The 24,597-nt window shown below is 41.2% G+C and overlaps 1 protein-coding gene and 1 pseudogene across 2 annotated transcripts; both read left to right on the forward strand.

Moving 5' to 3' along the window:
• The first annotated feature begins 14,640 nt into the window (after window positions 1-14,640).
• Window positions 14,641-18,771, forward strand: LOC104610468 (acid phosphatase 1-like). 2 transcript variants are annotated; one of them, XR_016080920.1, is made up of 4 exons: window positions 14,642-15,336; window positions 15,610-15,819; window positions 17,211-17,444; window positions 17,558-18,764. XR_016080920.1 is itself a non-coding variant. In XM_019199946.2 (3 exons), exons 1-3 carry the CDS (start codon window positions 15,035-15,037, stop codon window positions 17,386-17,388), a joined length of 690 nt encoding a protein of 229 aa, XP_019055491.1. In that variant the 5' UTR covers window positions 14,641-15,034; the 3' UTR covers window positions 17,389-18,771. The 2 variants fall into 2 exon arrangements, 1 of the variants encoding a protein (XP_019055491.1); XM_019199946.2 differs by having other exon boundaries at window positions 14,641-15,336; window positions 17,211-18,771.
• A 4,765-nt stretch (window positions 18,772-23,536) lies between these two features.
• LOC148804355 (uncharacterized) lies at window positions 23,537-24,377 on the forward strand (annotated as a pseudogene).
• Window positions 24,378-24,597: the final 220 nt, after the last annotated feature.

Raw genomic sequence — 24,597 nt, forward strand, 5'->3', positions numbered from 1 at the left:
CCGAGGTCGCGTCCACTAGGTGGTCAATTCTGGGGAGGGGGAAGCAATCTTTTGGGCAAGCTCGGTTCGGGTCGGTGTAGTCGGCGCACATGCACCACTTGTCGTTTGCCTTTTTTACCAAAATCGGGTTGGCTACCCAGCTCGGGTAATGAACTTCCCTTATGAAGTCTGCTGCGAGGAGCTTCTCGACCTCCTCATCGACCGCCCTCTAGGGTTCTGGGGCTAAGTTGCGTTTCTTTTGTCTAATGGGTCTGACTACAGGGTCAGTATTAAGTTTGTGAGTTATAAGGTTGGGGTTAATACCGGGCATATCGGCCGCGGACCATGCAAAAATATCTAAATTTTGAAGTAAGAAACTTACCAGTTCGGATCGTAGAGGTTCCTAAACGGAAGCACCGATCTGTAGCGTCCGAGCTACGTCCGCAGCTGAAGTTGGGATCGCGACCGTTTCTTCTGTGGATGCAGCTCATTCTCTGCCTTGCTCCGTAGGCCGCTCCAGTTTGAGGTCATCGACTACCTTGGTTTTTCCCTTCAGGGCGGCAACATAGCACTTCCGGGACTCGAGCTGGTCGCCCCGCGCTACTCCCACACCGAAGTCTATAGGAAACTTCATTGCCAAGTAGTAGGTGGAGACCACTGCCCGTAAGACATGAGTGATTGGCCGCCCTATTATGGCATTGTATGGGGAGGGGGTCGCGACCACCAGGAAATCGTGGTTGAGTCTGACCGCACAAGGCCATGTGCCGACTTCCACAGGTACTGTCACTTTCCCAAGGGGCCTGACTTCCTCTCCGTTGAAGCCCACCAGAGGAGTGTTTGCGGGCTTCAACTCGCTTCCCCGCAACTGAAGCTGGTCAAACGCCGACTTGAAGAGAATGTCCGCTGAGCTGCCTGAATCAACAAGCACGTGCCTGACTTTGAAATCACTCATCCTGCTCTTCTCGGGTAGCTTTGAAATCACTCGGAGTGTTCTGCTCTTCTCGGGTAGCTTTGCGAACTGACGCCCGGGCCGCTGCCGATGTACAACCCGCTACTACCGAACCTCCCACTATCACGTGGATGGTTCCCCGAACTGGCCTCTCTTCCTGAGGCTATCTTTGCGACTGTTCGGCCAGCCTGCTGCTAGACTCGGGAGCATCCTTACCATGCTCCCCTTGCCAACCTGTCTTATTATTATTATTATTATTATTATTATTATTATTATTATTATTATTATTATTATTATTATTATTATTATTATTATTATTATGTTGTACAAAATTTCTTAACTACCTGCGACGGATGAGTCCCTCTATCTCGTCGTGGAGATTATTACAATGTTCGGTACTATGACCGTGGTCTCTATGGAAATTGCAGTACAAGTTTTTGTTCCTCTCGTTTGGGTTCCCTTTTAGGCGAGGTGGCCACTTCACGTACGAGGCATCTTTGATCATCATCAAGATCTCAGCCCGCTTCGTGTTCAAGGGCGTGGAGTCTGTCCAACCTGCCATGGGAGCTCGGAACGGCTGGCTTGGTTTCGGCACTCGAGCTGGATCCTTCCGGCTATCTCCTTGATTGGGGAGTTCTTCTCTCTTTCTTTTTTCAAACCCGCACCCAGTCATTTGGTTGATCTCCTCCTCCGTTCGCATGAACTTGTCCGCGAGCTTAAGGAACTCAGCAATGGTCGCGGGCTGGTTGGCCACTATGTGCGACTTGAACTCCTTGTGTGTCACCCCCATCTTGGCCGCCGCGAGCTGAACTACGGGGTCCAGGCGTGGGATCTGTAGGCATGCGTCGTTAAACCGCTTGATGTAGCTGCGGATGGGCTCCCCTTCCTTCTGGACCATGCCGAGGAGGCTCTCCTCGGTTCAGGGGCACCGCTTGCTGGTGACGAAGTGTGCGGTGAAGACCTGCACGAACTGGGCCCAACTCCTTATTGATCCGGGGGCCAGGTTCCTGTACCAGGTGTGAGCCACTCCTCTGAAGGTGGTAGTGAAGGCTACGCACATACAGGATTCACTAGCCCTAGCCAGGTGCATCTGGGACTGGAAGGCATCGACATGGTCGCTGGGGTCAAAGGACCCATCATACTTGTCGAGTGGGGGGAGTTTGAAGTCTCTGGGCATAGGAACTGCAAGGAGTTCCGATGACAGGGGGGAAGGGACTAAGAGGATAGGGGCAGCCTTTACCTCTTCTGAGCTCGCTTCTTCTTCACCTCGGAGCTCGGGCAGGACGCGGGTTGCAATTCGGCGGCCTCACCGGCGGCGCCTCTGCTGCTTGGAAGGCCCGACGTTGGCACTGCTTGCCTCGGTGTTCCCGAGCTCGATGGGCCTGAACTGCTAGAGGTAGTCCGCGGCTAAGGCGCTGAACCGGTTTTCGGTGTGCAAGGGCCCATCCTGAGAGCGCCGAGGTGATGCTGACTTGATGGATTGGGTTCCTGGTCCACCGGCGTGTGGCGAGGCGGGGCCAGCCGCTCTCTCTCTCCTGCCCGGGGATGAAGCCTGGCTTCTAGAGGGGCTCCGAGCCTGGGAGGCTCGAGCTTGGGAAGCCTCCTGGTGGGAGCGCCTGCCTTGAGGGGAGGGCTTGGCTCGCCTAACGGCTGGGTGCCGAGGTGGGAGCTGCGGCTGACTTTGAGGCAGTTGGGGGAATTGCTGCTAGTAGTGGTATTGGGATACATGATGCAACATCTGCTGCTGGTAGATTTGATGTTGTTGAAGCTGCTGCATTTGGGCTTGGATGGCCCGCATGCCATGCATCAGGTCATCAATCTAGTTCTGGCTAGTTGCCGGGGGAACAATGGTTGGTTCAACAAAGGTGGTTCTAACAGAGGGAGGAAGGGGGACGTTCATGGCGGGAAGATTCACGGGTGCCACTGTTCGTGGCGCATTTAGGCTGGGGATCCCATCCACCGAAAGGGGGATGGTGAATTGTCCGATGCACACCACGGGGACTTGAAGTTGTTCCCCGGTGGCGTTCATCTCCGTGCTACGTCTGGCATTGCTGGAAGAAGCCATGGGTGTTGGGGTTTCTTGGAAAAAAGGTGTTATGAAAGTTTTAGAGGGAGGCTTTTAGAAGCATTTCCCATAGACGACGCCAATTGATGGAGCGCAATCCGGTCGATCCTAGCTGTCAACGATCTTGCCTCTGACTGGAGCAAAGGGTGCCTGGAATGGGGAAGAAAGCGAGTAGTCTCCGGGGAGGAACCCGGTGAGAGTGCTCCGAAGTTCAAGTTAGTATTTTCTCAAAGGCAAGATAAAAAACCAGATGGCGCAAAGTTATCATGTACCTTTCTTCTTGGGGGGAAGATGGCCTTTTATAACCACTTTGCGCACTCACTCCCAAGCTCCTGTCAGGTCGGGTATCAATACCTCTGCACTTCTGCCAGTTCGGGTGTCATCACCTCTGCTGGGGCAGATAACCGCCACTGCTCTCTTTGTCGGAGCCGTCTCTATAACTGGAGGTGGCGGTGGCAGGTGGCCGTTGAAGTGCGGCTATCAAGTGCCGGAGTGGTGTGCGAGGTGAAGTCTTGAGTTCAGATAGAAGTGTAGCCCGAACTGCCCTGGGGTGGGCCAGTTCGGGTGGTTGCCCTTTGCGCTCCTTGTAAGGCTCGGGGTCAAAGGGAGAGTTCGGGCTCCTTTTGGGGAGCTCGGACCGCTGGTTCCTCCTCTCGGAGCTCGTGCCTTGAGCGCATTGCCGTGCCGAGCTGTTGCTCCTGCCAGGTCACCCTCGGTTGCTTCCACGTGTTGGGTGGCCAAGAGGTCGGGCCAAATCTTCCTCCATCACCTGAATTCACCGTCTTCTCTAAAATGGACTTGACCTCTCGATTGGAAACCTCAGCTTGTCCATTTGTCTGGGGTGATAGGCAGTGGCGATTCGGTGATGCACCCCATACTTTTTCAGCAAGATTTCAACGGCTCTATTGTAGAAATGGGTCCCTTGATCACTTATGATGGCTCGAGGAATACCAAACCTACTGAAAATGTTAGATTTGATAAAACCTACAACACACTTAGAATCATCAGTTCTGGTGGCTTTTTCTTCCACCCATTTTGAGACATAATCAACTGCCAAAAGCATGTAAACAAAACCACAAGAGGGAGGAAAGGGTCCCATAAAATCAATACCCCAAACATCAAAGATTTCGCAAATAAGAATGGGGGTTTGGGGCATCTCGCTTCTGCGAGACAATGCACCTATTTGTTGGCATCTTTCACAATTTTTACAAAACAAGTATGCATCTCTAAATAAGGTTGCCCAATACAGCCCACTATCTAAGACCTTTCGAGCAGTTCTTTTTGGCCCAAAATGACCACCACAAGCATAATTATGACAAAAATTTAAAATCGATATATGCTCATGTTCAGAGACACATCTCCTAATCACTTGATCGGAGCAGAATTTCCATAGATAGGGTTCGTCCCAAACATAATATTTTGCCTCATATCTGATTTTATTCTTCATTGACTTGCTGAGATAATTAGGTAAAATTCCGGTGACCAAGTAATTCATGATATCAACATACCAAGGGACTATACCTTTTATGTGGAACAGTTGCTCATCCGGAAAAAAAACTCAAAGATGGGTGAGGAGTCTTCATCTTTTACCAACCTGCTTAAATGGCTTGCCACCGAGTTTTCAGCTCCCCTTCGATCATTGATTTCTAAATCAAACTCTTGGAGCAAAAGTATCCACCTTATCAGCCTCGGTTTTGACTCCTTTTTTCGCCAGCAAGTATTTCAAAGCTGCATGATCAGAAAATACAATCACTTTAGAGCTAATAGCTCCTTTTCGGTGGTCGTGAAGGTTGTTTTCTCTTGGTCCTCTTGGGCAATAACAATCTGATAATATCCTAAAAATCCATCGAGAAAACAAAAGAAGGTCTTGCCTGCTAATCTCTCTAACATTTGATCTATGAAGGGCAATGGGAAGTGGTCCTTTCGAGTGGCCAAATTAAGTTTTCAAAAATCAATTACCATACGCCAGCCACTTTGTATCCTCATTGGGACTAGTTCATTATTTTGATTTCTTACCATAGTTATCCCAGTTTTCTTGGATACAACATGTATAGGACTTACCCACTTACTATCCGAAATTAGGTAGACTATCCCTTCATCCAGCAACTTAAGTATTTCTTTCATCACCACTTCTTTCATTACCAGGTTGAGCTTTCTTTCCGATTCTCTGACTGGTTTGGTGCCATCTTCCAAAAGAATCCAGTGCATGCAAATTGAGGGGCTGACCCCTTTTATGTCAGCCAAGGTCCAACCAATCGCCTTATATTCTTTAGAACCTTGATGAGTCATTCCTCTAGTTCTTCAATCAACCCTTTCGCAATGATCACCGGCAATGTTTTCTTGTCGCCCAAATATGCATACTTAAGGTGATCTGGCAAGGTCTTTAATTCCAACTTCGGAGCCTGCAAAACAGAAGGCAGCAATTTCTTATGAGAAAATGACAATGGAATATCAGAATTTGTTACCTTTTGTTCCGGTATCGGTTCCGGAGTTTCGTAGGGTGTATCGAACTCCTCCTCCATGTCCAATTGTGCACTTAATTCGAGCTCCTCATTCATATCCTCTTCTCCAAAAACTTCCTGCACAATTGAATTAATAGTGTCAATAGAATAGATCGAATGGCATTCATTTGGATATTTTATAGCTTCAAAAATATTAAATTTAACAATCTCCCCGTCGAACTCGACGGAGAGGGTACCCTCATCCACATCTATTTTGGTCTTGGCCGTTTTCATGAATGTCCTGCCTAATAGAAGTGGGGCTGAACTTGTGACCGTGTCCTCCTCCATCTTCAGAATGTAAAAGTTGGCTGGAAAGATTAGATCATTAACCTGCACCAACACATCATCAACAATCCCTTCCGGGTAGGCGTTAGAACGATCAGCTAGCTGAATGATTACCCTAGTTTCCTTTAAGGGACCTAATCTCAAGGCACAATAAATCGAGTATGGCATGACATTGATGGATGCACCTAAATCTAACATGGCACGCTCAATTCTTTTATTGCCAATCACACAAGGTAAAGTGAACATACCTGGATCGACACGTTTTTTCGGCAAGGTCCTCTTAATGACAACTGAAACGTTTTCTCCAACCCTTACCTTCTCATCGATTCGTAGCCTCCTCTTGTTAGTGCACAACTCCTTCAGAAATTTTGCATATTTTGGGATTTGTTTGGTGGCATCTAACAAGGGTATATTTATCTCCACCTTCCTGAAGGTCTCCAAGACTTCTTGCTCATATTCTTCATTCTTGAATTTTTCCAACCTACTAGGAAATGGAGGCACAATGGCATTAGTAATCTTTGGGAGAGGAGGGTCGGATATAACCTTAATGGGGCTCTCGTTTGAATCTTTCTTCTCCTCTTCCTTCTGTCCCTTATCTGCCTTCCTTGGTGAGGTAGGTTGTGGTTGCAATTCCTTCTTGCTTCTCAGCACCACTGCACTAGCATTTTCCTTGGGATTAACTACCGTCTGCGATGGTAGCTTTCTAGAGTTCTGCGCCTCAAACTTGTAATGGAAGTAGCAAGCTGACTGATTTGGTTCCATAAGTTCTGGATGCTAGCCCTTGTTTCCTGCTGAAATTGTTGAGTGTTAGTAGCAAAAGCCTTAACGATTTCATCTAATGACATACCTGAACTTGAGGACTGACTTTGCGCTGAGATAGGTGCTGAAATTGGGGGTTGTCTGTTGAAAGCTTGAGGCTGATATCTCTGTTGTCCTCCTTGATTTCCGTAGCTCAGATTGGGATGATCCCTCCACCCCGGATTGTAGTAATTGGAATAGGGATCATACTTGTGTTGGGGTTGGCCCGGAAATCCTCCTACGGCACTAACTTGCTGCATCGAACCATCCTGCAATGATGGACACATATCCGTAGGATGCCTAGGAATTGAATAGACACCACATACCCTTGTCGTTTGCAATTGCCCTGCAGCCAGTTGTCGAACCAAGGCAGTTAGATCAGAAATTTGATTTTCTAAATTAGAATGACTTACCTCATTAACACGCCTGATAGTACCATCTGTTCTTGCTCCGAATTGTTGTGAATTTTCGGCCATGTTGGAAATCAATTCCCTAGCCGCTTCGGGTGTTTTATTGACCAAGGCTCCTCCACTAGCTGCGTCTACCATACTTCTATCCATAGGATGGAGTCCTCCATAGAAGTATTGGATCAAGAGATGTTCGGGTATTTGGTGGTGGGGATAGCTAGCGCAAAGCTGTTTAAATCTTTCCCAATATTCGTATAGTGTCTCACCACCAAACTGTCGAACCCCACAGATTTCCTTCCTAATATTTGCAGCTCGGGATGCAGGAAAATATTTATCTAAAAACATTCTATTCATCTCATCTCATGTACGTACCGAACCGGGAGGAAGAATGTATAACCAATCCTTTGCTTTATCTCGTAAAGTAAAAGGAAAAACTATAAGTTTTACCTGATCCTCAATCATACACTGTGGTTCCATGCTTGAACAGACAACATGGAATTCCTTGAGATGCTTATGAGGGTCCTCACCTGGAAAGCCATGAAAAATATGAAGCAATTGAATCAATCCAAATTTTAGTTCAAAGGCTACCTCGAGAGTGGGATATATTATGCATAGGGGTTGTTGGTTCATGATTGGTGCAGCCAACTCCCTTAGTGTTCTCTCTCTATCAGCCATCCTTTCTTCCTCTTCGAAAATAGGTGGATCACAAGTTGGCAAGTCGAATTCAGAATTCACCCTTGGAGGTGAACGGTCATTCTTTTGCTTCGCCTCCTTCCTTAAACGACAAGTAGTCTTCTCAATTTCGGGGTTGTACTCTAGTTCACCTCTTTGAGAAACACGAGTCATAAAACAAAGAAGGTTAACACAAATAGAAGGTAACAAGCTAAGAAATTAAAGTAGTTCCCCGGCAATGGCTCCAAAATTTTGACGGGTTGTCGAAGCCCTCAAAATTAATGCTAGTCCCACAATAGAATTTTTGTAGTAATAGTGGTACTAGGTCGAATCCCACAGGGAGCTAGGGAATAATTTCTTAGCCGAATGCGCAATATAATAGAGTGGAAAAATTAAATAAATAAAATTTCTAAAAGAACAAGAAAGCAATAGCAATATCAAACAAGAGAAATCAGTCTTACCGAATTCTGATTCAAGGGTTCGGATTAATCAATTGGTCATCGATCATAGGTAAACTTCGGCAGTCTTGCAATTCAAGCATTTAACCTTAGATTTATTAGGAAAGCCATAATAAACCTTGTGTTTTCCTAAATCAGCTGACCAAACCCAGCATTCGATCAACATTTATCACTAATCGACTAGGTACGATAGCGCTCCATATTAACTAGTGATAGCATTAAACTTTGTGAAAACAGTTAAACCAAAATAACAATAATTGAGATAGCTGCAATTATTGAATCTTGTTCTATTGATTCCCTTTAGGTTAAAACATGTCAATACATTGGTCAAAGGCTGTCATGAACAATTGACCCAGAAAGATATTAACCTAATTGCTACTTGTAATACTATTCGTGACAATTATGGATCACCGAACCATGGATAGCAGTAGGAAAATCAACATTAATTAATTTGTCAGACTAATTAACATTAACATCCATAGAGAATAAGTACAAGAATCAACGAATACTTGAATTAAAAAGCAAGAACTTGAATTAAATGCAGAACCTCACGATGACACAATCGAACCTCCCCCCTTGAACCAGAACAGAAAAACTTAGCTGCTCATGATTTTCGAATCCTCCAGGCTTTGCTTCTTAGAAGTCCGAACTGATCTTTCTTGATTGAGTTGCTTGATGCTTGATTGATTGAGTGATGATTGAGGCTAGTCCCCCCCCCCCCCCTATATAGCTGAGGGAGAGGGTTGTTTTCCAACTCCTTTTAGGAGATTAACCTCAATTAAGAAAGTCCTGATTTGTTTTGAACTAATCATATCATATCTCTTATCTAGTGATCTAATCTCAATCATCTTATCTTTCTAGGATTAAATTCAAAACTTAAATCTGATAAGACTCTCTTTCTGGAGATTACATTCGAAATTGAGACTCTTGGCTTTTGAATTCGAGTTGGGTTGCTTTAATAACTTGGACTGCTACAAGGCTCTTCTGCGAATTGGGTTTCAGTTGTGAAATGGGCTTTGCTACGAATTTGCTCCGACTTAGGGCCTGATTTTGTTTTCAATGCGGACTGAATCTGTCAAAACCCAAAACATAAAAGTTGTGGGTCTATCCCTCATCTTTCTAGTGCATCTTGAATTATCTAAATCGGAGTTTGGAATAGAGAGTTATGCCCAGATTTCTGAATGGTGCCGAAACTATGAAAAATCATCCAATTAGCCTTGTTTTCTTCTAATCGCCTTCTTACTTGCCCTGAATCGAAATACAAGAATAATGAGTCTAATTAAATGCTAAAATAATGAAAAAGAATAAATATTTGGGAATAAAAATAAGATACTTTTTAGTCTCATCAAATCATCACATTAATCAGTATGAAGAAACACAATGTATGAGCAAAAAGAGAACTCTATCCTCATTTGGAAATTGATTTTGGGCTGAAATTTTGGAACACTGAATTGGTCGTTTTGGGGAGAATTGCTTGGGTAGACATTTTTTAAGTTAGAATGGGTCATTCGTTCAAAATTGTTGAACTGTTTGACTTGGAACGGTTCCGCGAGTGAGTGTGAGGAAATCCGAACCCCTCACATGCACCTTGCCCTTTTTTCACCCTTGATTCTTGATATGTGTTAGGTAATATAAAATGAAGCACGAAATATAGAAAGAAAGAAGTAGAGCTGAGTGAGGGCGACGGCCTGACTTGCCAACCAACCATGTTATGAAATGGCTTAAGTTAACCCTTAACGTCAGATAACAACACCTAGAGGTATGACGTATATATAGAGGTAAACGTCAACAAAAAGGGCTTTCACGCTGTCCCCAAATTGGTGGTCCTACTCCTATCCAGCTCTCCCCTGTAGTCAATTTCCAGTTCCACACTAACTTGTTCAAACCTGCAGAACCCAAAGCTAAGCTCCCAGACGGGTGACTCTTCCAACAGCCTTCCCATTGGTCTTCCAACAACCAACTTGGATGTTACCAACCATTGTCAACTTACATTTTCCAACAGGATCCTGTTTTCTGTATAAATCTCAAAAGAAAACTATCTAAATCTTTCATTGATTTTATTAACAACAATGTCTGAAGCTTTTCATAACTTCAATCCTAATTTGTTTGTAATACAATTTTATTTGTAACTAAGAGCCTGTTTGTTTGCTCTGAACTCTGACATCTAAAAATGTAATAATTACATTAAGAGGTATATTGGTATTGACGAACTATTTTTTTGTGTTCTAAAAATTATCAAATATCTCTTTTGACCTCATATATGAGAGATTTTTGTTGGTCTTTTTTGGGGGCATAATTGAAAAATAAAAAGTTATGTGATTGCACTTCAAGAGATAAGAGATAAGAGGAAACAAACAACCATTTTTTTGTTAAAATTAAAAGATTCCTCTTAAGATATAAGAATTAAGAGTTAAGAGGAAACAAACAAGGCTAAAGCTGCATTTGATTGGAATGCAAATGTTCTCGATAGTTTTAAGGAGGGATTCGATAAGGTTGTCCGAGATATTCAAGATCTTGGAGCTATTCTCGATAGTTTTCAGGAGGGATTTGATGAGGTTGTCAGAGACATTCAAGATCTTGGAGTTTGGATAAACACCCAATCGAGTTTGGGGAAGATTTAAGCTGGTTTGAGTGAAAATTTGACATGACAATGTTCAACAGTATCGTTGTTTAATGACTAGGCAGAAAAAAATAGATAAACTAAATTTAGGAATAAAACAAGATAACTGAAGAAGAGACATGCTTAGAAGATTTTCTGTTTATAGACATGTTTGGATTTACATTAAAATACAACAAGAAATAAAATAATATTATCAAATGACCTGTAGAGTGTATGAAACCAAGAGGAAGAATAATTTTTAAAGAAATAGAAGAACTAGAAGCCATACAACCTAAGACTCATTTTACTGCATTTAGATTTGATGTGTGGAGATAAAAAGACCTCCAAGAGCTAAGCAAAATAGAAGCCAAAAGGCTAATCAAAAATATCTAGGTTGCTGATAGTGGCGAGATTCAGAGATGGATTGGGGATAGACTCCATAGACATGTCGCTGAGATCGATGACCTGAAACTTCTTTTCCTTGATGAATTTCTCTGATCCATCAACTTCCTTAACTCCATTCTTACATCATGCTTCTACCTTTTGGTTTCTGATATTTACAGAAATCCAGAAATTGAAGAGATGGGCAATGGTGGTGGCTGATTTGGAGGAGAAGAAAACGAAGGATGGTCGACGACGGTCTTAACTCACCAGATATGGGGTTGGTTGACAGTTGTCTTACTTCACCGGAGATGGGGTCAACCGTGGTGGCAGCGGATAGTATGGAGGTTGAAGAAATTACTTACACAGCCTTCAAACTTTAATGGAATAAGGGTTGGAATCGAATAAGCTGTTTTCTGTAAAAAAAATAATTAAATAAATGGATCGGAATAGGAATCACATTCCTTGGGGTGGGGTCGGGAATGGCCATTCCCCCATATGGGAGAATCCCATTCCAGCTAAAACCCGAATCAAAAGTAAACTAGACTTTAAACTGTTTCAACAAATGAGATTTCATTGGAAACAAACAGTTAGATTAGTGCCAAGTCTTGGTCCTTCATGGCTAAGTGTTATTATCACTTTGTAGGTTCTTCCTTTATAGCCATAAAATATTCTTTAAAGAAATCTCCTAATTTGACTTTGATTGTTCATATTCTAACTTATAACAAAAAAAAAAACGGAAAATCTAAAATATGATATAAAAAAAAAACTTTAATCAATCAAAACCCTCTGTGAATTTTGATGAAAACCTACATTATTAATTTATCACTGTTATAATGCCAATTGATTAGAAGTTTTCCGGGCATTACGTCTTTCTGTCATCGAAGTCAAACCTCATCCCCCCAAAATAAAAGAAAGAACAGAATAAGTCATTCTATATGATTTTTTAGGGGGGCCCATTTTCAGTTTGGTTGGGAAGCCCGACCCACAAACATGCACACGGAAATGCTAAATCTGAAGATTTATGGGTTTAAACAGTAGAAATCATGATTTTTAAAATTGACCCGGAGATCATATCGATCAGGGGTCCGGTTATCGGGTCGAACGGTTAATTGTCCGGTTCAACGATTCACTGACCAAAATCAACGGTTTTTGAGATTCAACTGTCCGACCTGATCATGTTTTGAAAACCATGTAGAAACCCCCTAATATATCTATTCATGAATTATTAATGGAATTGAATAAAAAAAAACAGGAGTATTGATGTATTAAATGTTCAATATTGAAAGAAACAGTATGAGCATATTATTAATAACATTTTATATTACAAATACCTCCCTGAAGTTTTTGACAAATACCTCCTCTGTTAGAGTTTTATTGGTTAATTTTGAAAAACGTTCTCATTCGTAAGGTACCAAGTGCCAACCAGCTAGGGGATGGGTTACCCCTTGTTGTGTAGCTCTAGAACAAAATAAAAAAAGAAAAAAGATTTTCATCTGGCTGTTTTTTTTTTTTTTTAAATCCTCAAACTACGTATTTCTTATTTGCTTAGTCTTCTAAATATAACATTGATGTCCACTTAATTGCTCCACTAGATTCTTGTAGATTTCTAGTTGGATTCAATATTCAAATGAAATGGTAGATGTTTATTTTTGATAGATACAAAGCTATGATTTTGTTTGGTTTTTCTTCATTTATTGGAGAAAGGATTGGATCATTTTTATACTTTAAGATAAAGAGAGACATTCATATTGGTGAAATGAATCAAGAATTAAAAAAAAAAAAAAAAAAATCTATGCCACTAAAATAATTCTTGTTATTGTAACTGGTTTTGTTTGTAGAAATGGAGGCATTTTTGGTCAATTAGAGTTAGAAAATGGCAAGGAAAAGAAAATAAGGAAAGTTTAGGTGAACATTTGTCACAAAGTGCTTCAATAGGTGTAGCCCATCCCCCAAATCCATAAGTCCCCCTGCCCAACCCATGTGCAGGTGGGATTTGATCCCAAGTCTCTGCTACAACCAACAGGAGACCTTACCAACCAACTGATTGACACTTTGCTTTGTGACAATGTGAAAGCTCATGCGATCTGACCCCATAGTATAAGGGGGGTCTTTGTGAACTGTGATTTACATTTAATGGGCCCAAAGCCCTCCCAGGCCCGCCCCTTGATCACACCTATTGATTTTCCTCCTGTTCCAAAATTTAAAATTGAACATTTGAAAAATCAACAAAATGATTTGGTCTAGATTGAAATATCTTTTTTTTAGAAAAGTCATTCCTTCTTCTTCCAACCAAACAAAGGGTTAAGAGATACATGTGAAACGTGGGAGAGCATGAGCATCAGAAATACCATCACTACAAGTTCACACCTGCGCCCCACGGCACATCCAGACTGTGTATTGGGAACATCTCCCATTGACAAGTATGGAGATGTTCCCAATGCATGCTGAGATGTGCATGTGGCACACCCTGTGGGGCGGGGCGCTGATGTGATCTCCATCACCACCTCCATTTCCATCACACTAGCTCAAAAAACTTAGTCATTTTAGTAAAATGACTTTTTGAAAAACTTCACACTAGTTGAAACTTGTGCCATGTTACCAAGTATGTTTTAGAACTGTGGGCGTTTATTTACTAAACATTTGTATTTGATTTGTTTGCAAAACCGAAAAAAATAATAATAAACCCGTTTATTAACACTTAGGTGCCATTAGGCACCACATCAAAAAAAACAGTGAATAAAACACCTACCCATTGGGAGAAGCGCTAAAATGAAGCTTCCCCCAACAATAGGCACGCATAAATCAAGGCCTGCTTTTGCAAGTTTGTATGGGTATGGATCCACAATGGGGATATGCTGAAGTGGTGCCTTTGTGGCAGCGTTTATTCAATAAACACCCACGATTCCAAACACACGCCAAGTGAAATCAAAACAGTAAGAGCCTTAATGACAATTTCAACTGGGCCAAATCCGTCCAAGTGCAATCCAAATCTTTTTCTAAAACAAGGCCTTTGTTTTTTCGTTTTCACCTGCAACCAAACAAAACTTTCCTCACCCTAAAATACACCTCAAAATGTTGTTCAACCGAGACCTGATTTAGTACCAACAAGGCTCCCAACTATCAGCCCCGGTCATTGCAGTTGTATACTGGGAACATCTTTTATGAATTCATATTTGCATCCCACAAACACCCCACAACATATCTCAACCATGCATTGGAAACAATCTCTCAGTGACAACTTTACGAAATGCTCTCAATACACGTGTGAAGCATTTGTGGAGTGCAGATGTGATCTCATCTTTGATCTTGCCATAGAAATGTTCCCATGCACAATTTCAAAGCTATTGTCGGAACGCTTTATTGGGATCTGATCCTCAACCAACTATAACTGGAATTCGGATCAATATCCTCTTTCCAGATGTTTTCAATACATGGTAGCAATGACTGTTCTGGCCAGCTCCTACTGTCCACAATTGTAGTCTGTGGCCCTCGGCACCTGTATATGGCTGTATTCCCATTGCCTACCGATTAACAAGGCTAGTCAGTCAACTGAACGACCTGGATTGACTGGCACCCTAGTCAACAAAATACTTTCTCTCCCCTTTCCCTCCATTAACAACTACATTTTAAAATTCGCACGGTGCCTTTCTCAAGCCGGAAAATGAGAAAATATTCCTGGCTTATGCAGACTTGTGGTGATATGGTCACATCAACAAACGAAAACTCAACTCTCTCTCTTCTGTTCTGATTCTCCTCTTTTTCTCTATAAATTCCGTTAACTTCCGGGGTTTTGATTTGTGAATCCCACAAGTCTTTTCATATGAATTTTCTGGGATTTCTTCTCCCTCGTAATGGCTCTCTCTTCAGCCGTTTCCGCTCACTAGAATTCGACTCTCACGTCCTTCCCAGAGCGTTAATCACCTAATATCCTGACAAAATGGAAATCGAGTTGAAAGAATTCGGGCAAGAGCCGCAATTGAAATGTACCGGGAGGTTTGCTGTTGAGACCAATAACTTAAGCCCATGGAAGACGATCCCTCCAGCTCCAGCATGTGCTAGTTATGTGAAGGACTACATGACGGGAAGGGGTTACTGTATCGATCTTGAGAAGGTCTCCCAGGAGGCGATTGCATATGCGAGGAGTGTCCAGTTGGTTGGGGACGGGAAGGACGTCTGGGTTTTTGATATCGACGACACACTGCTATCGACTCTTCCGTATTATGCCGAGCATGGTTATGGGTGGGGCTCTCTCTTCCTATATATTTGCAATTTAATTTGACCTTGTAGTAATGTGTGTTGGAGGAATTTGATTTCTGATTTGTCCTTTCTTCCTCTTATTTGGATTTTGATTTCTGCTTTGTCTTTTCTTCCTCTTAGTAGGATTTTGATTTCTGCTTTATCTTTTCTTCCTCTTAGTAGGATTTTGAATTTCTGATTTGTCTTTTCTTCTTAATTGGACCTATGAAGTTTTCTGCAAATTGGGTTCTGATTAGGGTTCTTATGGAATTTTAGTTCAGAGGCTTTCAATGGGCGCGACTTCGACAAATGGGTGAACAAGGCTATTTCACCCGCCATAGAGTCCAGTTTAAAGCTGTATGAAGAGGTACTGAGGTTGGGATTCAAGGTGTTCTTGTTGAGTGGGCGGAAAGAAAGGCGGAGGGGTGCTACAGTTAAGAATTTGAAAAATGCAGGATTTCAGAATTGGGACAGGCTTACGTTGAGGTACCAATTCAAACTTTAATTGGTTTCAATTATTGTTCTCAGTTCAGTTTGTCATATCCCTCAACTGATTTTGGTTAATAATTTAATATATTGATTGTCCGAACTGTTGTCCCCTAGCTAAAAGGGAACCAGAAAAAATGGCTAATTGATTAAACCAAAAGATCTGGCCATCTGAATGCTTACATCCCTCCCTCTCTCTCTCTAAAGTTTCAGTTTGCAGATGCTAAGATCTTCTTATCAGAGTGATCTTTTGTATAAGAGTTATGGTTTCATTTGATTTTTAGGTTGGATAGTTTCATTTATGTTATATAGACCAAGCCTTGTATCTAGGGAGTCAGAGACACAGGACTGATACATGGATCTAGGGTCCCCATAATTTGCCATGTTTTAGGGATCAAGATCCATCATTTGGTAGGTCCTGTAGGGTTGGTAATTTAAAGAGATGCTACACAAATAATACTCAAACCAAAGACTTTGACATAATCGGTTTATGCTGATATTTGATACATTCAATGTTTTAATGGGGGCCAATCCTTTGGAGGTAAAGCCCATGGAGGCAAACCCATTGAGGTTTGTTTGGCCCATTATTTGCACTTTTGTGCCTATAGCTCTATTGGATTGCTAGGAATTGAGGGATATGCCCATCATAAGAAAATATTATGTTGTGCCATTAATTCTTGTTGTGACCTGTTTCATGTTCCCCTCTGCATTTGTGGAGAAAAACTTGAAGGCAAAATTTCATAGTGGTTTATGGTGGAAGTAGAGGAAGTATGCCTCCGGTCCATTTTCAGATTATAGGTCCTACCCAAATGCCTTATGTTATGTTATTGGGGCTTTTCTCTTTTATGGAATATGGATCATTGGCTTGCGGGAAAAGACAGAAAGTTTGAGAGTGAGAACCTGGGTGTATTGGGGTTTAGGTTTTTGTGAAAGTGTGAGTATTTACACAATTTTGTATTTCTCCATTGCTGTTTTCGTAGTGGATTTCAGCTCCTCCACCCATGAACGCAAGCTATAAGCCGAGCCACGTAAATCTGTGTTTTCCTTGAGTTTCTCTGTTCGCATTTTCTTCTATTTTTCCCTATTCTTTGGCAATTGATTTCGGTCTTGGGTTTGTTGTTCTACCATAACTTGGCTGTCTTTCATCCGATTACAATTAGAAAAACAAAAATAAATAAATAAATATGAAGTGAAGGGAAAAGCATATAGATTTTCTTTCTAATATAAACTCATAATTCAAATGACTTTACATCTTAGAACTTTGAATCTTAAGCTCTAACTCGAGAGAGTCTTCATTATTTATTTTATTTGTTTGTTTAGAGGTTTTGATCTTCAAAATCAGTGTGCCCTTTGAAGTTTCTAACTGAAATTTTGATTTGGAACTCATGTAGAAGCTTGGATGATGACGGAAAGACTTCTACTTTATACAAGTCAGAAAAGAGAACTGAGATAGCGAATGAGGGATATAGAATTCTCGGGAACTCTGGAGACCAATGGAGTGACATACTTGGTTCTTCCCCATCCAAACGCTCTTTCAAGCTTCCAAATCCTATGTATTACATTCCTTGATGGTCAGCTTGCTAACGTCAGTCAATTCAAATGCAACGGCATTCAAAATTCCAAAGGTGATGAAGGCAGCATAATCATACCTGTTAACACAAATACTGGTATAAACTCTGAATTCATGATCATCGTCCATCGATATCTGAATATTCTTATTGGAATGATTTTGATGCAGTATGATACTGAATCGGAAAAGTGATTTAGAAGACACGTCTAAGCCCAGAAGCGAGTCAATGATTCACTCCTTAGTATGTTCATGCATATGTATGTCGTATATATACTCATCATAAATCATAATAATGCAGTGAGGATATTGTTATATGGCAAAATGCAATCGTCCATCATCCACAGAGCATGGATAATTTCTGCAACTTCTCATCATTCAGGAACCCCACCTATGCAAAAAAGCTGACCATCCTGTCTATGGACTAAGTAGTAAGTACAACTTCCATTTTTCTTTGGGACTGTCTGGTCTCCTCAAATGGTCCAAAAGAAGGTGATAGTTTAGGTGGTTAAAATCATCAAACCACACACAGAAGGTTGGTTTTTGACGAAGTGTGCCTAATTTTGTGACTGTAACTGTAAAGGCTCTTCTTCTGGTCATCTTCTATCCCAAGGGAACCAGAGATTCCTCCATACGAAGTATTAATTGAAACTTGGAAGGCCGTGTAATGCAAGCTTAAAGGTAATGGACCACAAGATCTGTCATTCTTGAGTGCACACAAAATACACAAGTATTCTCTAATTTGGTATCCCTGCAACAGTAGGGGTGTCAATTGGACTGGATTTGGTCCAATCCGATCCATTACAAATGGACCAGGTCTAGTCCAATCCAATCCAATGAATATTTTGGATCATTTTGGACCATTTTGTGTCCTTGTTCAAGTTTGTTTTAATTTAGATCGACTTTAACCCAAACCTGGTTTATTGACACATTCTTATCTTCCTTCTATCAATGGACCAGATATTGTCTCAATCCAACCCAATCCAATATAAATTCATTTCGGATGGACAAGGTTCAATCTAATCCAATAAAATACTTTGGACCATTAACTCTAGATTGGTCTAATTAAATATGTCTTGTTGGTCTGTCCAATCTGTCCAAATTAATTTTAGTTTGGATGGGGTCCAATCCAAAATCAGTCCATTGACACTCCTATGCAACAGTCCCTTCTTCTGTGTATGTGTTAAAAATAGAGAAGAAAATCAGTAATAAAGCCTAAACTGTTCCAATTGATCCTACGGTTGACCTTAATTGGGTTTTCTGCCACTGATCATGAAAAAACATATTCGCTCTCCTGTTATGTGTATTCAGTTTGGCCATTGAACTGAATCCAACTTCGATACTCTTGTTTTTGGCTTTTTGGTCTCATAATTAAGAGATACGTATGTTAAGAAAGATTGTTAGCGTTTAAAACTATCAAATAGGCCTAACGTATTCGTGACCCTGAAACACGATACATATCCTTCGATATGCTCCAATACATTGCGATATAGCTATCAACATTGTTGAGATCACAAGATCTTTATTTCTTTTCACAATGATCAGTAACGCAAATATGAACGGTAATAGATATCGCTCTATTAATTTATTATCCTCCTTGGTCCGTTTGATTCAGAATCAGAATTAGAATTATCTATTCTCCTCACCTGTTTAGTTCAGATTAGAATAGAATCGGAATCAAAAATTGGTTGGAATGAATTTTCATTCTTTACCCTAAAATTGAAGAATGTCATTCCACCAAGAATAGGAATAAGATTTCAATACCACCCAACCAAACAATTGGAATCATTCCAATTCCAAACCCTTATGCTCGCAAACAAATCACAAAGTTCTATTTCAAGCTTTTTCAGCAACTCTGTCGGTGGTTGGGTTAATTGAATATCCAAAGCTAGACAAAGCAACTATCTTCCAAGTGTACCATGTTAGGTGAAAGATTGCATTGAAGACGCCTAATGAAAGCTTTCAATCGCCTTCAAGCCAAAATTTCCTCCAGCCTTTGTTATTATTATCTAGAATCACATATTCTCTTGCCATCACTGCCTCTCTGGTGGGCCACAGTAGGTTTGCCCTTGAAATTTTGGATTTTGCCCCACTAAAATATCATATTTAATCTATAGTCGGGCACTTGGATGGGTGGATCGGTACGGGACCATGATAGTCTCCTTCATCTCTCCATTGGCATATTTTTTAAAAAGTTTCTAGGCTGAGTTCGTTTGGGTACTTGTGGTTATTTTTAGACCTCAGTTCAGCCTTTTAACCCACTTTGTTTAAATTTGCCTTTCGCTCTATTTATCTGCAGTGTAAATCTGAACCAGATATGAATTTTGCAATCATGATTTCTATTTTTATCTGATATAAGATTTGCATTTATTAGTAATGCAAATTTTGCATCTTAAAAATTAATGCGAAATTTATACCACCTTCTTTCTACCTTATTTCTCTTTCATATAAAGTGGGGGTTACATTTTTTTTATTTTACTTTCTCTTTAAATCTTATTAAATAATTTTATTTCTTACAAAACAAGGGATGAATTGCTCCATTTTGACCTGGGTGGTAAGGGTTCAAATCTTGGAAACACCCTTTCTGCGAATCCACAGGGTAAGGTTGGGTACATATGTTCCTCCCCTAACTCTGCATTGGTTGGATCCTTGTGGACTAGGCTACCCCTTGCATGGTTTTCAAAACCGGTAACTGGTCAGGTCCCCTGGTCCGGTTACACTAAAATCTGGAAATCTTAAAAAACATTGAAAAACTCAAAAAACCGCTAACCCGGGCAGTCGGACCGCTTAACCGTTCGACCCGGGTAGTGGTTTGTGGGTTCTCTTTCTTATTTTCAATGATTTAAATAAAATAAAAAATAAAATTCCTTTAATATCCCCATCCCAAATCAATTAATCAAATGTAGGGTTAGAACCCCCTTTTCGTTCTTCCCTCCTCCCTCACACCCAATCGACCACCTACGGCGGCTAGCATCTCCGGCGTTCGACGGCGACACACACTGACCGAAGGTGATTAATGGCGACTGGCGACGGCGAATTTGCAGCGGTGGCCGGCGTTTTTTTGCGATTTGCAGCACTTCCAAGCTTTGCGGTAGGCAAGTTTGCAGTGGCGGCCATCCCTTACACCCAACTGACCACCTGCGACGGCCAACACCTCCAGCGTTCGACGGCGACACACACCGACCGATCGCGATTAACGGCGACCGGCAACAGCTAGCGTTTTTTGCAATTTGCAGCACTTCTAGGCTTTATGGCAGGCGAGTTTGCAGCACTTCTAGGTAAAAATTAGTGTAATTTTTTTATCAATTAGGTAAAATTAATGTGTATTGAAGCCTTTTACCGATCAATTTTGGTTGCATAGCAATTTAACATTTTCGAGTGAATGCTCATATTTCTCCCCTTTTATTTTGGTGCCAGGGGAATCTATCTCTGTGAATCTTGATTTTAGGTAAAGGATTTTTGCATTTTAGGACTTAACATTCTAGAGTTTTTTTTCTGTATTTTTTGTTTTATTTTTTTTATTTTTTTTGTGTTTTTTGTGTAATTTTTAGATTTCTTTTATTTTATTTTTATGTATTTTGTACTGTATTATTTTTTATTTAGATAGTTTTATTTTCTGTATTTTTTTGTTTTTTATTTAATTTTATGTTATTTTTTATTATTTATAAATATTTTTTTATTTTTAATTTATTTATGACATCACAGGTCAAACCGTTTGATCCGGATGATTGAACCGTTTAACTGGAAACCGGCCCCCTAACCGGTTCTGTTTCTGATTCATTTTTAAAACCATGACCCTTTGCATGCTAATGGAGTTCTCTATGATTTGTGAATAAAATCTAATAAAATCCTTTCATGATTGGTTCATTATACATCTATAAAAATGTGCTTTTGGGATAACTTTAGAGACATTTCTTACATGAGAAACCTTTAAGTTATGTTTGATTTGATAGAAAAATAAGAGAGAAAAACAAACAGAAAGTTGAGGGAAAAGTTGTTAACTTTGTCAAATTCTCTTGCTGTTTCTCTTATTTTCTATCAAATCAAGGCAATACCTATTATCTATGAAGCCAAACACAGCTTAGGGATGTGAAGGATTTTGGGATCTTGGGTTTTATATCGTTCATATTTCATGTGTTAGTTTTTTGGTGCAAGGGTCCTTTCGTTAATTAAAGAATTATCTCATGGGTTTAGGAAGAGTTTTTCTACTATAAACTTCCACTTTAATCTTCTCTTGAAACAGTGGATTATCTAGCTGTCTTCGTCTATAGACTATAGATTAAAAGAAGGGTAAATTACAAAGATCCCCTCCGACCCCCCCTGTAGTTTGTTTTGCGATAAAGACCTCCCCGTACTATGACCGTGAGACAAAGACTCCCTTCTGTTAGCCTTTCATCCAAAAAGACCATTATAATATTTTTTAATCTCCATATTACCTTTGTAATAATTATTCAGACAAGGGAGAAAATCACTGTTTATCGTCCCCGACCTCACGATTCACGAACAACAGCGGCAATAATCCCCTCTACCTTAGATTCCTTCACATTTCTCTCTCCCTCTCTCTCTTCTCTCTCTCTCTCTCTCTCTTCCCCTTCTCCATCATCTACCACCACAGCAATGCCACCATTTTGCATGCCATTTGCATCAATAATATCCAAGTCCTCACCCCAATCACCATCAACAGCCTCTTCATCATCTTCCTCTGCACCCCTCCCTCCATTATCCAGCCCACCCTCAAAGATACCTTTCATAACCCTCAACAGACAATCTCCTCTACAGAGAATAGGTGATGGAGGCATCAGAAGTGATAGTACTCTCCCCTTTGGCAAGGTTGGAACATTATCTCCCAATTCAGCTGCAAGACGTTCAACAACATCCTGGAGACCATGGACAGCAGCAGTAACATATGCAAGGGGCAAATGGCCAGCATTCTCCAAAATCTTGACACGCTCCTTGACATCACCCAAGTACAGGGCATTATGAAATTGGCCCATCACATCATTTACGTTTTCCTTTTCCGAGTTGCTGTTTCTTTAAATTACCTTTTTTCACCTCCACCTCTCTCTATCTCTAGTTGATGTCTTGAAGACATAATCAAAAGGGTATTGGTAAACCCACTTTCCTATATTTCTTTCGCTGTGATTTAGAATGTTGAAGGCGAATCTGGATTGTGTTGTTGTTTTGATTTTAGTTTTTAGGTGTTTTGGGGCAATTTAGTTTTGAAAAGCTATTCTACATTGAGTTCCTCAATCTCTAGTGGAATGTTTGAAATTTGAAGGAGAAACTTGATAATTTGATATGTAAACTTTCGATTGAGTTATGCCTTTACTTGCTTTCTTGCAGGATTCGTGAGAATTATGGATGAGCAGGAAGCCGACTGTTATTGACTTTTTTTTAACTTTTTTTTGCTTTGCCGTGTTTGATCTTTGTTGTTGGTGTTTCTTTAATGGATAATATTCATTTCGTTTATTTGTTCTATTTTATTTCTAAATGGGAAAGCCAGACTAGTTAGTTGGATGGCAAAAGGGCAAAAAAAGGTTAAATAAGTTTTTAAGAGAAAATTGGCAAAAAAAAAAGAAAATAAAAAAAGTTTAGTGGGGTATTTTGGTAATTTAACACATTCTGTCATCTGACTTAAACGGTCAAGGGGGGTCTTTGCCTCATGGTCATAGCACAGGGGGGTCGTTGTAATTTACCCTTAAAAGAATTAAATCATTATATTCATTAGGGTAAATTACAAAGACCCTCCCTATAGTATGGGGTGTGTGACAAAGACCCTCTTATACTTTCTATTGCAACAAAGACCCCCTGTACTATGACAGTGAGAAAAAGACCCCTTCCTTTAGCTTTCCGTTAAAATCCATTGTTATAATAGTTTTTAATCACCGTACTACCTTTCTAATAACTATTTGAACAATGGTAGAAAAACATTGTTCATCTTCCCCAACCTCAAGACACACGAATAGCCCTTCTACCTCAGATCCCTTCACTTTTCTCTCTCTCTCTCCCCGATCTCTCTTCTTCCCCTTCCCCTTTCCCTTTCTCTCCTCCCATTTCTTCTTCCCGCTTTCCTCTGTTTTCCGTTCCTCTCAACCTGCCACATCTCATTGTCCGAATAATCAGCCGACAAACACACAAGCATGCCACAACATGCCAGTAGCAGTAGCAGTCCTTTTCAGTCCAGGTGCCCCTGCGGAAGGTACACGACAATACTCCCTTTCTTCGGCAACGATATAAGCGATCTCGCACAAACATGCCACAGCTCCAAACACACCGCACCCCCCGCCGCCGACGGCAACGAAGAAGACGAGCACAATGAAGCAGACGGGGGGGAAGCCGAAGCCGACGACGGTGATGAGTGCGAAGTAGGTCCACACCGCCGAAGCTGTGAGCGATGAGTCGAACCTGTTAGCAGCCTACCGGCCGATGAAGTTGTCTTCTCACTCGCAGAGGCCTCAGATCTTAGCTCCGCTACTGGATCTTGAAGTCAAAGACGAGGTTGAGGAAGGTAAGTAGTCGAGAGAAACAGAGTTCGAGAAACGCGAGGAGCCGTTGACGAGAGGGAGAGATCTGAGGTTACGCAGTGGATCTGTGCACAGGAGGGCTACGACATGCTGGAGAGCTTCATCCTCTAGACCTTGAGGATTCTGAGAATAAACAGATCGAAACTTCATCGACGGGAACCACGCCTTCCGTTTCTGCTTCTTCGTCCAAGTCGTCCTCTTCCGGAAGGAACTCGAAGAGATGGGTCTTTTTGAAGGACTTCCTCTACCGAAGTAAAAGTGAAGGGAGAGGAAACATTAAATAGAAGTTTTGGTCTTTGATTTCCTTCTCTCCTGGTAAAGAGAAGAAGTCTTCATCAACATCTCTCCCCTTCTCTTTGAGCTCGAAGGAGAAGAAATCTTCAGTGGTGCCTACAATGGCAGAGGCTTCTAAGCACAGAAGCCGAAGCAAAATCAACAGGTTTCGCGAAGAAAACTGTTGCAGGTAAACCAGCCAATGACGTTAACAAGCATCGGACTCCTCCGTCACCTGATGAGCTGCATTATACGGCAAATAAAGCTCAGGCGGAGGAGATAAGGAAACCATTAGGAGTTTTTTGTTTTTGTCGTTTGGGGATTAGAATGTAAATCTTGATAGCTTTTGTTCTTTTTTATTTAGGGATTTATTATGTATCGGTTTAGGTATTGGAGCCATCATTGCTTGGATAC

Source organism: Nelumbo nucifera, chromosome 1 (genome assembly GCF_055504915.1).
Source record: "Nelumbo nucifera cultivar China Antique chromosome 1, China Antique-T2T, whole genome shotgun sequence".
Classification (NCBI taxonomy): Eukaryota; Viridiplantae; Streptophyta; class Magnoliopsida; order Proteales; family Nelumbonaceae; genus Nelumbo; species Nelumbo nucifera.

Excerpts from the sequence above, each read along its gene's own strand:
- LOC104610468 (XM_019199946.2), top strand. The coding sequence starts at position 15,035 with ATGGAAATCGAGTTGAAAGAATTCGGGCAAGAGCCGCAATTGAAATGT. Across the intron at positions 15,337-15,609 it reads TATGCCGAGCATGGTTATGG|TTCAGAGGCTTTCAATGGGC; the intron begins GTGGGGCTCTCT and ends ATGGAATTTTAG. Across the intron at positions 15,820-17,210 it reads TGGGACAGGCTTACGTTGAG|AAGCTTGGATGATGACGGAA; the intron begins GTACCAATTCAA and ends GAACTCATGTAG.